The sequence below is a fragment of the Chionomys nivalis genome, chromosome 8 (assembly GCF_950005125.1).
Source record: "Chionomys nivalis chromosome 8, mChiNiv1.1, whole genome shotgun sequence".
Taxonomy (NCBI): Eukaryota; Metazoa; Chordata; class Mammalia; order Rodentia; family Cricetidae; genus Chionomys; species Chionomys nivalis.
Window position 1 is genome coordinate 54,786,030 of NC_080093.1, and position 13,799 is coordinate 54,799,828.

The 13,799-nt window shown below is 52.3% G+C and overlaps 1 protein-coding gene across 3 annotated transcripts; it reads right to left on the bottom strand.

Moving 5' to 3' along the window:
- Window positions 1-408: 408 nt before the first annotated feature.
- Window positions 409-11,219, bottom strand: Tnnt3 (troponin T3, fast skeletal type). 3 transcript variants are annotated; one of them, XM_057779931.1, is made up of 11 exons: window positions 11,196-11,219; window positions 10,973-10,987; window positions 8,065-8,083; window positions 5,712-5,757; window positions 5,013-5,129; window positions 4,851-4,928; window positions 4,486-4,599; window positions 4,272-4,381; window positions 4,036-4,126; window positions 2,812-2,852; window positions 409-627 (listed from the first exon to the last, which is right to left on the bottom strand). In XM_057779931.1, the coding sequence occupies exons 5-11, from the start codon at window positions 5,094-5,096 to the stop codon at window positions 573-575; spliced, it is 573 nt and encodes a 190-aa protein (XP_057635914.1). In that variant the 5' UTR covers window positions 5,097-5,129; window positions 5,712-5,757; window positions 8,065-8,083; window positions 10,973-10,987; window positions 11,196-11,219; the 3' UTR covers window positions 409-572. The 3 variants fall into 3 exon arrangements, with proteins under 3 accessions (XP_057635914.1, XP_057635915.1, XP_057635913.1); XM_057779932.1 differs by lacking the exon at window positions 10,973-10,987 and having other exon boundaries at window positions 11,196-11,213; XM_057779930.1 differs by lacking the exons at window positions 2,812-2,852; window positions 11,196-11,219 and adding an exon at window positions 2,142-2,182.
- Between the last annotated feature and the right edge of the window lie 2,580 nt (window positions 11,220-13,799).

A 13,799-nucleotide genomic window follows, 5' to 3' on the forward strand; every position in this document is an offset into this window, starting at 1 on the left:
ATTCCTCTCCCCCCTTGATGTGCTAGCTGGAGCTCCCCCTCGCCTCCCCCCTTTCGGGGTGTCTGCAACGTCTCCAGGCAGCCAGCCTTCCTCCCTAGCCCTCCCAAGGCTGGGCTGTTTCTTCTTTAAACAGTGCTTTGGGCTGCCCAGGCAGCCTTCTAACATGGAGGGCCCTGGTGCTGGGGACAAAAGGGGTGCCCTAGAAGTGAAAAGCCTCTGATAGAAACAGCAAGTTCTGGAGGCACATTAGAGCAAAGCATCCTGTGCAGTTGAGCCATGGTTGTTAGCAGCAGGAAGGTACCCGGAGTCTTCCAGGGCCGTACTGGGGTATGCTCCCATAGTGCTCCTGTCCTGCATCACCACCTCCCACCCACCTCAGGCCCCTTATACATGACAGCATATACACAGTAGAGGGGAGTCTGATAACTTTATTCCGAGACCCCGGAAGGTGAGGGCATTGAGGCAGGATGGGCCCTGAGTTCCAGAGGAAGCCTGGCCGTGAGGGTTGGAGGGTGCAGAGCTGGCAGGAGTCAGGGTAGAACGTCTCTGCTGCAGTGCACCACTCGGCTCCTTTACTTCCAGCGCCCGCCGACTTTGCCCTTGGCTGTAGCACCAGCCTTCTTGCTGCTGCAAATGGGAAGCAAGTTGCGCTTAAGGGTCAGAGTGTCCAACCAGCCACTGGAGACCTTTGGCTCCTGTCTCCCCAAGCTGTTGCCCCCACCTCCACTGCACACACCTCGTTCCAACCTGAGCAGTAGGAACTGACTCACCTGCAGAGGGCCTGACAGGTCCTGGACACTAGTGTGGTTAGGACAGGGTTAGCTGGTTACCTGGGCTCACCTTCTCTTCTCCTGCCTTGGCCAGGGGGAATACTGCAGACAGACCCATGCCACCCTAGCTTCAGACATTATTGTTTTTGAAAGGCCTGTGCCTTTCTGATGGCAGCTAAGGGTACCTGTTCCAAAGGACTTGGGACCCTATTAGCTGAGGTCATTTGCACCCCAACAAGTTGGAAGCAGGATGAGCACTGTGTGAAGGTCTAGGCTGACCAGAGGCTAAAAGTGTGTGAGCTCTGAAGTTAACCCAGTGGGACCGTGGGCTGGCAATGCTGTGTCCTCACAGACCTTCCTGAGCATCCTAACATGTGTGCACACACATTCACATGCCCGTGGCATCTCGTCAAATTAGCCTGCCACGACCCTCCAGCCCACCCAATAGAGATGCAAGCCAACAGCCTCTTCCCTGGAGGAGCACCCATCTTTCCCTGAGCATCATGGATGTGTGGAAGGAAGGAGAAAATTCCCAAGAAACAGGAAATCTAAGAAGCCCCCCTTGATTCTGTCCTTGAAGTGTGACAACCCCATGTCCAGCCTAAGAATTATCAAACTCAGAACCTGGTGAGGGGTCACTATAGCAACAGGCCCTGGAATCCTGTGGGACCTAATGTCTTGAATGGAGGGGTTACCCTCCTGTGGAGTCAGTTCTCTCTCTGTCTCTCTCTCTCTCTCTCTCTGTCTCTCTCTCTCTCTCTCTGTCTCTCTCTCTCTCTCTCTCCATCTTAAATATCCCAAGTTAGCCTTAGAAATTACTCTTCAACTGATCTTGAACCTCTTGATCCTCCTGCTTCTACATCCTCCCACAATGCTGGGATTTATGGATGTGCTCAAGCTTAGGTACTGGGGTCTAACTAAGAGCCTTGCATATGCTGGGCAAGCACTCTATCAACTGAACTATATCCCTACTCCCCACTCCTTTCTTTTGGTTGTTGTTAGCTAAGATAGGGTTTTATGTAGCCCAGGCTGGTCTTGAATGCCTGATCCTGCTCCCAACTCTGGAGAGGTATTGGGATTGTAGGTTTTCATTACCACATCCTGTTACAGGCTTCCTGCTGGCCAGCATATCATAGAGTTGGAAGGTATCACTAACAAACCCCATCTGGCACCTCCTGCATGCAGAAGAGGAAGGAACCATTGGGTCCCAGGGCCCTGTTAGTCTTGTTATTGCTCTGCTAAGGGCCAGCCACCAAGAGCCCTTGTTCAGGGACCAACTGCTAAAATGTCTAGGCCCTAGGTAGGGTTGCAGGTGGCTGGTCCTGGGGACTCTGGGTCCAGCACAGAGCGAGAACAGGCTGGGTTACTTACTGCTTCTGGGCTTGGTCAATGCGGCTCCTGAGAGTAGTGATCTGTAACAACACAGGTGACTTACTGTGACAGGGACCTGGGAAGCCCAGCAGGGCACTGGCCAGGGGACACAAGTCTTTACCACAGGACTGGACAACCGTGGCCTCTCCACTGTATCCTCATGGCAGGGACAGTCTCCTGTGCCATTTTCCTTACTGTCTCGTGGTTTCTTTGTGAGAAGACACTGTTGCTTTGTCCTCAGGCTGCGTCTTGACTTGCTCTCTCTAGCTACCACACACAGCAGCTCCCGACTGGCCACTTACCTTGTGGCTGTGGCAGGATGCAGGTAGGGCAAGGGACAAGGTGGAGCTGAGGCCTCCAGACCTCCCAAAGTTCCACCTCTGACTCCTGATCCCCACCTTCCTGCTCCTTGACCCACAGTGCCTGCTCCTGATTTGATGGCCTAGAGGCCCTGGCCCCAAGTGGAGCTCTGGGAAGGCAAGATCCTTCCTTTCTCATCTGCCAACAAGGGCATCGGCCGGCCTCGTAGCCACCAGCTGAGGTCAGGAGAGAGGAGCTGTGGCAGAAGGAAAAGGCTCTTTGCCACCAGTGTCCTCAAAATCCCAGATCTTTGCCATGCGAGAGGCTAGCTGAGCATTGCACACCCACAAGCCTGGCTCTGCCTACTCACAACTTGGCCAGCATCTCCACTCTGGCCCGGACAGTCATGATCTAGAAAAATCAAGATGGTTACCAGGTTGGGTGGGCAGTTGAGGCTTCAAGGCCCTGATAAAAGTGGGGCCAGTCTTTTAATGGACAACCAGGCTCTGCAAACCCAGGAGACCAGACATGGGCAGAGTATATCTGGAGGCTATGGGTTCCTGACTTAGTATTGTTGCTGAGAAGAGTGGTCTGGTCTCTGCTTGGTGGAATCTTCTCTGAGCTAGCTCCCGGGGTAGCTAAGGGATGAGTATCTTTCTAGAAATGGCCAATAATTAAGGTATGGAGACCAAGGCTCTTCAAAGTTGAGAATATAAGACCCATTTCATCAACCTAGAGGTTGCAAGAAGGAGCCAGAGCTTGTGGATTGCCTATCTTTTTTTTTTTTTTTTTTTTTTTTTTTTTTTTTTTTTTTGGTTTTTCGAGATAGGGTCTCTCTCTGTAGCTTTGGTGCCTGTCCCAGAACTAGCTCTTGTAGACCAGGCTGGCCTCAAACTCCCAGAGATCCGCCTGCCTCTGCCTCCCGAGTGCTGGGATTAAAGGCGTGCGCCACCACCACCCGGCTGGATTGCCTATCGTGATGATTGTGGGAGATGCCCCTGCATGAGTTCTCGCCTCTCCCTTTACCTGGCACTGGGGGGACAAGTGGGGAAGACAGTACAACTATGCCAGTGAGACTAAGGTGTTTGCATTTGCAGTAAAGCACAGTGGAGAAACCAGGACAGGGGCCTCATCCATGGTGAGCAGGACCAAGCTTGGCTTCTAACTCGTCCCCCAGGGTCCTGCCCTGTCTCTCCCCTTACCTCTCCCTCATACCCATGAGTGTTGTAACACCATTCCAGATTCTCAGACCCCCAGAGGAGACACAGTATTAAACTCCCTTTTCCAGTTTCAGGTGAGGGTGTAAGTCACCCTGCCTGCCTGCTTGCCTACCCTGAATATGTCATGGGAACTTCAGCAGTTTGAGAACGCATACTAGTTCTAGCTACACCGTTGGCCAATTCAGATGTAGGTCAGGCTGATAGCTCAAGTGCCTCCCCTGAAGGACAGGCTCTAGAGGTGGATCCCCGCTGGGCAGTGGAGCCAGGTCTCAAGGTGAAGGCAGACCGGAGTATAACTGGGTTATGGGGAGACAGCTGACCCTCCAGGAGAGTGAGACCTTGTAGGCCCAAGAACCAGAGATGGCTAGACTCACATCGTATTTCTGGCGTTTTAGCTTCTCCCCAAACTCAAATTTGTCAGTCTCCAGTTGGTACAGGGTATCCCAGAGTTCCTTGGCCTTGTCCCTGGAAGATGGAAAAGAGGAGGTTTGATAGGATGACGTCAGAGAGGCAGGGCCTAAGACCCCACTTCCTCCTCCAGCCACCACAGAGAGTTGTGACTTGATTCTTCTGGGGAAGGGCCCAGTGCCATCTGGGAGGGCCACTCTACCTCAGCTTGTCATCACTGAGATGGTCGATGTTCAGAGGCTTGCGTCTCTCTGCAAGAATCTTCTTCTTCATCTCCCTGGCTGTCTGCTTCTTGCCTCTCTTCTGGTCAGCCTGGGGAGGGGAGAGGTGGTGAGAAGCCCAGTCTCAGGAGGTACCTGACCCAAACACCAGCCTCACTTGAAGGCCACCTTCAGGGCTCTGAGCATGTTCCTTACCTTGGCCAGGTAGCTGCTGTAGTTGGCACCCATGGAGGACAGAGCCTTTTTCTTCTTCATGTCATCCTCGGCTCTCCTCTTGGCATCTTCCTCCTCTCTTCTGGCCTTCTCCTCCTGCGGAGACCCCATCCCCAAGATCTTCAAGGGATGCCCTTTGAGCAGGCTTCAAAGACTAGTTTTGGACTTAGCAATTTCTAGAAAGAGGTTGCTCTTCGGCAGGGGAGGGGGGGCTCTGTAGAGTAGGAAGCATTAACCCAGTGGCTCTGGTTGTTGGCCCAACAGAGGGCCACAGTGAGAGGAAGCCCTAAGATCATCTGCTTCCCTGGCTACACAGGCTGGAGGCAGCAGGATGACATAGTCCTTACCGCCAGTCTGTTCTGGCGTTCCCGCTCCTTCTCAGCGCGGATCCTCTGCTGCTCAGCCCTCTCTGCACGACGCTTCTCCTGAAGCCAAGAGGGCAAAATCGTCAGCCCTGCCCTGCCAGGCCCAGTCACTGCAGAAGCACCCTGCCAGGGCTGCAAACTCACAATTCTCTCCTTGAGTGCAATCAGCTCTTCTTCCTCTTTCTTTCTAGCTTCAAAGTGGCTGTCGATGAGGGCCTGGAGCTCCATGAGGTCCTTGTTCTGACGCTTTTTCTGGATATCCTTGGGGGGGGGGGCAGAGAGAAAAGTTCCTACCCTTCCTGGCCAGCCTGAGACCCATCTGCAGCTAAGGAAGCTTTCTACCAAGTCTCTACAGCTGCAGTCTTCCTGAGACCCAGAGTGACCCAGTCTGGACAGCCCAGGGTTGAGATAACGCTCTTCCTGTGGAGAGATCCAGGTCCTGACTCATCGTGAAGCCAGTACCATCCTTGAGGTGACCTGTCTCAGACTTGACTCTTTCATCCTCAGAGACGTCCTCTTGGGTCAAACACAGAGGAGATTGTGAGACTGACTTGCTGCATACATGGATGGGTGTTTGAACAGATAAACGGATATATGAAGGTGTGGATGAAAAGAGAGACGGTTGAGGGAAAGGCTAGGTGGATGAGTGGATGGATGGGCGGGTACAAGAATGCATGGAGGAGAAGGGAAGGGATCTCTGTTTCCTTGGGTCTATGAGCGAATTATGGTCCTGTGGATGGGCTACCTTGCTTCTGGCTGCTTGGGAAGATATGACCTGAAGCCTAGCCTAAAGTTCAAAGACTGGAGCTTGGGATGAGGGTGTTCTGGGCCCCATACACTTACATCGAAGTCTACTTTCTCCCCTTCTGGGATCTTAGGAGCAGTGAGTCTGGGGAAGAGACACAGAAGTTGTTTCATAAGCAGGGACAACTGGAACCTTCCCACAGCAGAGGCCAGCCAGCCTCGAATCTAGGCTGGCCTCCTCTTCTTTCTTGCACCCTGGCACCCAACAGAGCATGTCTCTGCTAGAGCAGGTTTGCCTGGCTCTTTGTTCTTGGGTTTCTAACCCATGTTCCAGGAGTAGTTTGTCCCTTCCTAGAAGGCGTCACCCTGTTTTTGTCACCTCTGTTTCGTTCACTGCTTCATGCTGCCTTTCTCAGGCACATAAACAAATGTAATTAAGCCCTGGCAGAAGGCAGGGTGGCCACTATGAGCCCTCCCGGGGCAGTGACTGGCATCAGCTTCTGGGGTGAGACCTGTCTTGTGGCTCTGGACACTCTTTTAATCTTTCTTTCTGGGCGCCCAAATGAAGGAGCGCCTGTAAGGGGAAAAGGAACCCCCAGCCCGCTGGCTGTGCGACCCCCTCCTCCTGCCAACACATTCCAGATGGAGCAGGGAGCCCAGACAACCACGGCTTTTAGAAGCAGGCCACAGAAGAAAGGGGAGCTGAATAGCGATCAAAACCTGGAGAGGGAAGGGATTTTTCTAAGCTCTGAAGCCCCAAAGTTCCCTCCAAGGGAAAGCTGTACAGATGATGTTGTGCAAATGAAAAACTTATGTATGTGGGGTGGGGGGGAGAAAAAGAGCAAAAATCGAAATGCAGAGGGGAAAAAACCAGACTGAAAAAAAAAACAACTTTTCAGCAAATACAGAGAAGATTTATATCCCTGAGTGAACGGGCGATTAAGCAAACATGGAGACGTGTCGCCCATGAGAAAAACGAGCAAGGGGCACAAGCCACTGACTGACTCGCAAAGAAAGACGACCAGTTGACAAACATGGACAGTTCGTGGTGGTGCCATCGGAGGAATGTAAGGCAACCATGAGATGTGGTTGGCCGCTCATCAATGGGTGAGGGGCAGACACCCGTTCCCGCCTTTGGGCGCGGAGGGTGTGGGACACAAGACTGCTCACAGCCCACTTAGGAGACCGCCTTGGCTGGGCCCTGGTGGAAAGCAGCTTGGCAGTGAATGTCAAAGTCTTCAGAGCATTGGTCTTCTTTGACCCAGTAATTCCAGTTCTGGGAATGTGGCCTAGGCAAACAGCCCTCAAGATGGAAAATGCTTTCCAACCAGTGTTATTTATGATTGTAAAATATTGGGGGAAGCCTGTGATCGGGGAATGGTTAGGAAAATTATGGTTTGTCCAATTGATGGAATATTATGTGGCCATTCAAAATATTTAAGAAGACTATGTAAAAACATGGAAAAATACTTATGAATAGTGCTAAATTTTTTTAAAAACAGAATTCAAGACTGTATAGACAGTCCCGTGCTTAAAAAAACATAGTCAAGATCTTTATTTTCCAAGAACTTCGTGTAGAAAAAGAGCAGGAAGAAATAAAGACCTTTTTCCCCTCTCTGGTGCCTTCCACAGTCTGGCTGGTGGGTGGGGGGAGAATTATGGATGGATATTTTCCCCTCTTCATTTGACTTTTATGTATTTTCCAAATTTTCTTAATGAGGTGTTTTATTTTCATATTGAGAACATAAATAATTTTTCTAAGATGAGAAACTATCTCACAGTTCTGCATTACTTTATGTGAAGTTGATTTAAAACAGCATTCAAGGGAGGAGTGTGGGCCAGTCACACTCTTCACTCAGCTTCTACCCTTCTCTCAAGGATGGGGAGGGAACAAGGGGCAGGAGCCAAAAGTTCAACCTGCTGTAGTGTGGAACAGACAGAGAGGCTTAAAGGGACAAAAGGGGGCTGTATATGGAGGGTTGTGGACTTCCAAGTCCAAGATCCTGGGTTCAGCTACCCCCTGGTGCACTCACAAGTGAGCAAGCAAGGCCAGGGTAAAAACCTCTGCAGGGCGCCTCCCGGGGGGTCTCAGCCCCTTTTGGGATCAGGTCAATCCAGAGAGGGTTTTCACCTCAAGCAGGAAATCCTCACCCCTCAAGTCCATTTTTTTTTTTTTAATATCTGGAGACCTGGGTAATCTCCCAGCATAGCCAGGCATGGAAGATACGTGACCCCTTCAGTCCTACTTCTGAGCCTTAGTCTGTGTCCAGCGGCCTCCTTGACTGCACTGGCTGATGGGGAAGACCAGCCTAATGCCTTTTTATTCCTTCCTACTCGCAACTTTAGTCTCTATTATCTTCTGCCATTCGGACTTTTCTTTTAAAACAGTTCCAGGCCTCTCCTCCTGCCCTGTTCTGGCACCCCCATAGCACTGCCTGAATCCCCCACTTACTTGGGTCTTGGTTTCTCCTCTAGTCATGTCAGCCAGCATGGGGAGAGAAAGAAAGAGAAATCAGGTAAGATAGGATGGTCTTTCCTGCCACAGGAACCACCAGGCTGGGGACTTCTACTCAGCCCACCCAGACTCCTCAACTATTCAGAAGCAGGAAGCCTGTGAAATTCCCCATGGGCTCTAAGAAGGACTTAGGGTGCGGGGATGAAGGGATAAACCCACAGGAAGGCATAGGTGTCCCCAGAGGACTGGAAGAGTGGGAAAGGTAGGAAGAAAAGAGGCCTAGAGGTCAGATTTCTGGAAAATCTGGGAAGCATTTGGGATGCTGGTTTATCTCCACTGACCAACTAACTGCCTCTGAGTGGGCAGATGCTTGGCCCTGGCCCTCTAACTCCGTGGCGGATGCACATAAAGCCTCAGCATCTTGAGGTTCCATGCCAGAGGAAAAAGGAAGACAGACAGACATGTGGACAGATGGAGTGAAAGGGCTGGAGAGTGAGCAATATAGACACTGGACTAATGGCTCCTCTCGCCTCACACAGGCAGAACCAGAGTCCTGTGCAGGTGGAGCAAGGGGCTGCAACAGCGGCTGGCAGGCCTTACCTTCCTCATCCTCCTCCTGCTCCTCCTCGGTGACAGCATCTTCATGGCGTGGGCACAAGCGCACATGCAAGAAAAAAGCCGCGCAGCTGCAGAAGTGCAGAGGCCACACAGCAGCAGTGGCCACATGAACAGCGGAGGCAGGCACGCACAGGGCCCCGTGCTTGAGGGTGGCAGGGAAGCTCCTACACCTTCCCCAAGGCTTAGTCCCCTCTGTGGATCCTTGCTGTCCAGGTTGGCCTCTAACTCTCAATATAGCTAAGGATGACTTTGGACTCTTCCTCCTCCTGCCTCTACCTCCCAAGTGCTGTGATGACTGGTATGTTCTGCCACACCTTGTTTATGCAGTCCTGGGATTTGAACTCAGGGCTTTGTGCATGCTGGGCAAGGAGGCTGGGCTGTGAGTAGAGAGCATGGGGACCTGTCTTGCCCAATATGCACACAGTGATGGGATCTAGGTTTAGCCCTGGGAAATCCTGAGGCTGTTCTCCCTTCCAGCTGTCACGGAACCTGCCATTACTTTCCAACACGTATATACTTCTACTTGGGCACATACTATGGTTTTGACAGTCGCTTTATTTCAAACCCTTCATAAAAGTCTTTGTTCATAGAGCCTGCCTGAGAATCAAGAAAATATTTTTGGCTCATTTATATCTGTGAGTTTTGACAGGTTCAGCCCTTAGGATAGGGTCTCCTGATCCTGGGAACCTGCCCTCTGACCCCTGAGAGGCTTTTTCCCATGAGTCTCGGTGGGGCCTCTCTTCTTCAGAACCTCGTCTAAGCTGGTTGTCCTGAGGAAGGGCTGCTTCCTGAGTGTGCCCCACTCCTGCAGAGGTTGGGACTGGTGTTGACCCTGGTCAGGGCCTGCAGCTGCTCAGCCTCGCCCTTCCGTGCACGGTCCTGTAGCCCCTGTTCTACCGCTAGGCAGACGCAAAGCCACTGCCATTTGTGCACTCTGTCTGCCCGGAACACAGTGAGACCTGGCAGGGGAAGCATCTGGGACTCCCAGCAACTCTGCACTTGGCCAGTAGCCAGCAGGCCCCATCTAAGGTTTGGGTGGGGGTCTTGCCTGCAGGTTCTGACCAGTGCTCTTCTGGAACACCTATTTCTCACCTCTCCAAAAGACACGGGGTGACTTAACAACCAAAGCTTGTGGCAGCACTACCTGAATAGTAGCTTAAATCTGCCCATAAGCCTGATGCCACTCTTGCTTAACCCGACCCAGGGAACAGTGGGGTCCTGCAGAGCTCTCTTGCATGAGGTCTAGGGGAGTGGCCTGGGGAAGGACGTTAAGGGGTTGGTGGACTCACGCTCCCCTTATGAGATTCTGGGGACCGGGAAGGATGGGGTGCTCCCTAGAATTAATTGCCTGAGAGGCAGCTGCATAGTGGCAAGGTAAGGTTTCCCTGTGCTCTTTCTCCCTACCCTCCTGCCTGTCTATTTGTCCCAGTCAGTCTCAGTTCTGGCCCCAGGGAGGCCTGGTGACCTAAGATGTGTGGCCTGAGAACATCCTGGATCCCGCTCCTAGCATTATCCAGGTACTTCCTGTCAGGCCCAGCCACCAGGAGCCTGCAAGCATGAAATGGAGGGGCTGAAATGGGCCTCTTGAGTTCAGCCCCTCCTCCCTTCCCCAGTGTAACCAGCCTTGCTGCTAGGTTGACAGTTGCTCCCCCCTCCCCCGACAACCCCTGTCAGTTCTGCTTGATGGGTGTGTCTGGCTCAGGCCCAGGCACTGGGTGGGATGCTGGGATCTGACTGATTGCCTGTTTGCATGCATGGCCCCCGGCTGTTCCAGGTCTCTGACATCCCCACCTTGGGCCTCAGCCTGACTTTCCGCTTCACCCCACTTGCCCCTCCACCCTCCCTTCAGCCTCACCCCTCCTTTCTTTCCTCCCTCTGACTTGATATCTGGGGTAGGTTGGAGGCTGCCTATCCAACCTTTTTGCATTGCTCTACCTATCTTGATGAGGCCCCCAAGAGTCCCAGGGGATCTCCAGTGCCATTTTCCTAAAGCTAGCTCTGTAGACCCAGGATAGCCCATATGCTCCACTTAATCTTCCTGATGGAGGGCTAGAAAAGTCTTTTTGCTCCTTGCCTTTAAACACTGTGATTGGGACTGCCACTGTCAGCCACCTAGGCCAGCAGATCAGGTTAGCTTCCCTAGTCTGCTCTGTCCTCAGTCCAGAGGCCAGCAGGGCTTAGTTGGTGGTGGTGGGTACATTGGAAAGGGGGTGGGAGGCAGGCAGTTGGAGAGGGGAGGGAAAGGAGGGGAAGGCTCTTCATGGCTGTGAGGCAGATCTGGACCTACCTTCTTGGACTTCCTCTGTGGAGCAGCACCAGGGGAGAAGAGAGGGAGGGAGGAGAGAGAATGAATGAGTGGAGGGCATGTGGGAGAGGGGGAGAGGGAGGGACAGGTGTACAGGGGAGATGGAGTGAGTTACACGGCACCCTCTTGTTCCTTTTTGGCTGGCTCCTGCACACATACCCCCATGGCCACATATGTCATATGGCATTGAAGTCATGTCACATACCTGGTTCAGGGGCTAAGGAGGGCCACGGAACAAGAGGCAAAACCGCGGGTCAGAGGTCAGAGGTCAGAGAAGGGATCCAGGTTAAAAGGACACAGCCAGTCACCGAGGGGTGGGATACATGCAGGAAGCGAGCAAGATACTGTTAGAGTTAGCGGTGGTCCTGCCACCCTTGGCCCCACACCCCAGATTCTGGGACCCACTCAGAATTTGGGAATAGGAGGGGCTGAGGCAAACCGAACTCACCCCCAATCTGTCCTTCCTCACAAGTGGGGAAACGGAGATGAGGGTTGGGAATCTGGCTCTTGCTTTTGGGGCAGTGTCTCATTTGGTTTCTTCCCTCATCTACCCACCCCCTGTCTGCCCTCAGCCAGGATCAGTCTAGAGCTGCAGCCCACTTGGAGGCTCTGGTACCCAAGGGGAGCAGAACCAAGGCCTGCTCCAAACACCTCTTTTCTTGCCATCCCAGAGCTAGGTACAAAAGCCCATTCCTTGGGCCTCTCTGCCTGATAGCCCCTAAGGAGGGTTGGGGAGTTGGGACTGTGATCAGGTTGATGGGGGACACAGGCTAGGGGAACTGACTAGGGAGGAGGCCTTGGCCTGTCTTCACATCAGGCCCTATAGCAGGGCCTCTGGCTACTCCTGCATCTCTTCCTAAGATCTGAGCTCTTCCGATGTTTGGCTTAGTGAATCTGGCCTAGCAAAGGTCTCAGTCACCACTGTGGGCTTTCACCGACTTCTCTGGGAAAAGGGACTCAGTCTATACCTGGCTCTATAGTCTCTGCTCCCCCCCCCCCCGTACTAGGCTGTCTTCTCTAGCGTTGAAAGCATCTGATAGAGATTGGGGCACTTATGTTGTTTGTGGGGATTTTTGGAGTACTCATCTCTTTGGTCAAGCGTTGGCCGTGGTTAGTAGGTTATGTGGGGCCACATGGGGGGCTCCTTGGTTGGCTGGCGCCTCCTTGCTTCCCTGCCCTCTTCCCCACACCACATGGCTCCAGCCAGACCCTAGGCTCCACATGGGGACCAGAAGTCCTGTATCCTCATACCTTCCTCCTGGACTTCTGCAGCCGAGGAATGCCAGGGAGTGCAGGGTGGCAGGGAGGAGAGAGGATAGGATTAGAAAGGAGCACACAGCAGGCCCTTAGAAACAGGGGCTGAAGCCGGGCGGTGGTGGCGCACGCCTTTAATCCCAGCACTCGGGAGGCAGAGGCAGGCGGATCTCTGTGAGTTCGAGACCAGCCTGGTCTACAGAGCTAGTTCCAGGACAGGCTCCAAAGCCACAGAGAAACCCTGTCTCGAAAAACCAAAAAAAAAAAAAAAAAAAAAAAAAAAAAAAAAAAAACAGGGGCTGAGGTCACAGCCCTGTAAGATGAAGGTTACACCAATTTCACCATTAGGGCAGAGGACAAGGGCAAATGGGGGTCAAGTCCTAAGCCAACTCACCTTCTTCCTGGGCTTCCTCTGAGGGTAAGTGAAGGTGACAGAGAGATGGCATGTAGGAGAGAGAACAAACAAGGACATTAGGAACAGGGCCTTTCCTGGGCTCTCTTGGACCAAACATGATAGGGAGAGAGAAGAGAAGCCACAGTGGCTCTGAGGGGCTACAGTGCAGGGGCCAGGACCCCTGTTATTAATGAACTGAGAGTTTTAGAGGCCAGAACACATCCCACTTCACACACCATGGACACAGTGACCACAGAACATGTGTGAGTGCTTAACGAGTATCTATCAACCAGTTGAAGAGATAGAGGGTTAATAGTTTAATTAATGATCGAACCATTGACCATTAATTAAATAATGGAATTATTAATTTGATGGTTAATGGTGCATTAATGATGAGGGAAGTAGACAGTTAATTGTCAGCTCAGGGAGGATCCCCGAAGGCCTTCCCAAGGACGGCCATGGAGAGGCCTGTGGTTTCCTGAGTTACCTTCTTCTTCGTATTGTTCTGTATTAGAATAGAACAAAAGAAAGGAGCTCAGTTAGCAGAGATGGGACTGGAGATGGTGAGGCAATTGAAGGGCCAGCCTGTTCTGTCCCTGGATAGTTGGGTACCACTACTGGCTAAGGATCAGGTCTGAGAGCCTCAGTCCAAAGAGGCTGTGTGGTCAGTCCACAAAGTGCTTGCCATGTAAGCATAAGGACTTGAGTGTCAGTATTCAAATAAAAATCCAAGTGTGGTTACACACTCTAGGGACAGGAGGAGCCCCGGGGCTTGCTGGCCAGGCAGTTTCGGCTAATCACCAAGTTCCAGGTTCAGCGCCCCCCAACCTCTCCACCTCCCCACCCTCATCTCGGAAAAAAAAGCAACAAGGTGGACAACTTCTGAGAAATGACACCCAAAGCTGACCTCTAGCCTACACATACAAACATGTGGAGCACAGCTATACACACACAAACACACACACACACCAGAGGCTTTGTGGCCTTAGAGGAGGAAATGTCTCAGCCATGAGGGTGACATAGGATGTCTCTAGATGTCATGTCCTGCTATGGCCATGTGAGTAACAAAAGGTGACAAGGACAGAGAGGCTGCCTCTTGAGTCCTCAAGGCATCACAGACATGCAGGTATATAGGTTGGGGGAGGTCAAGGTGTGAACACC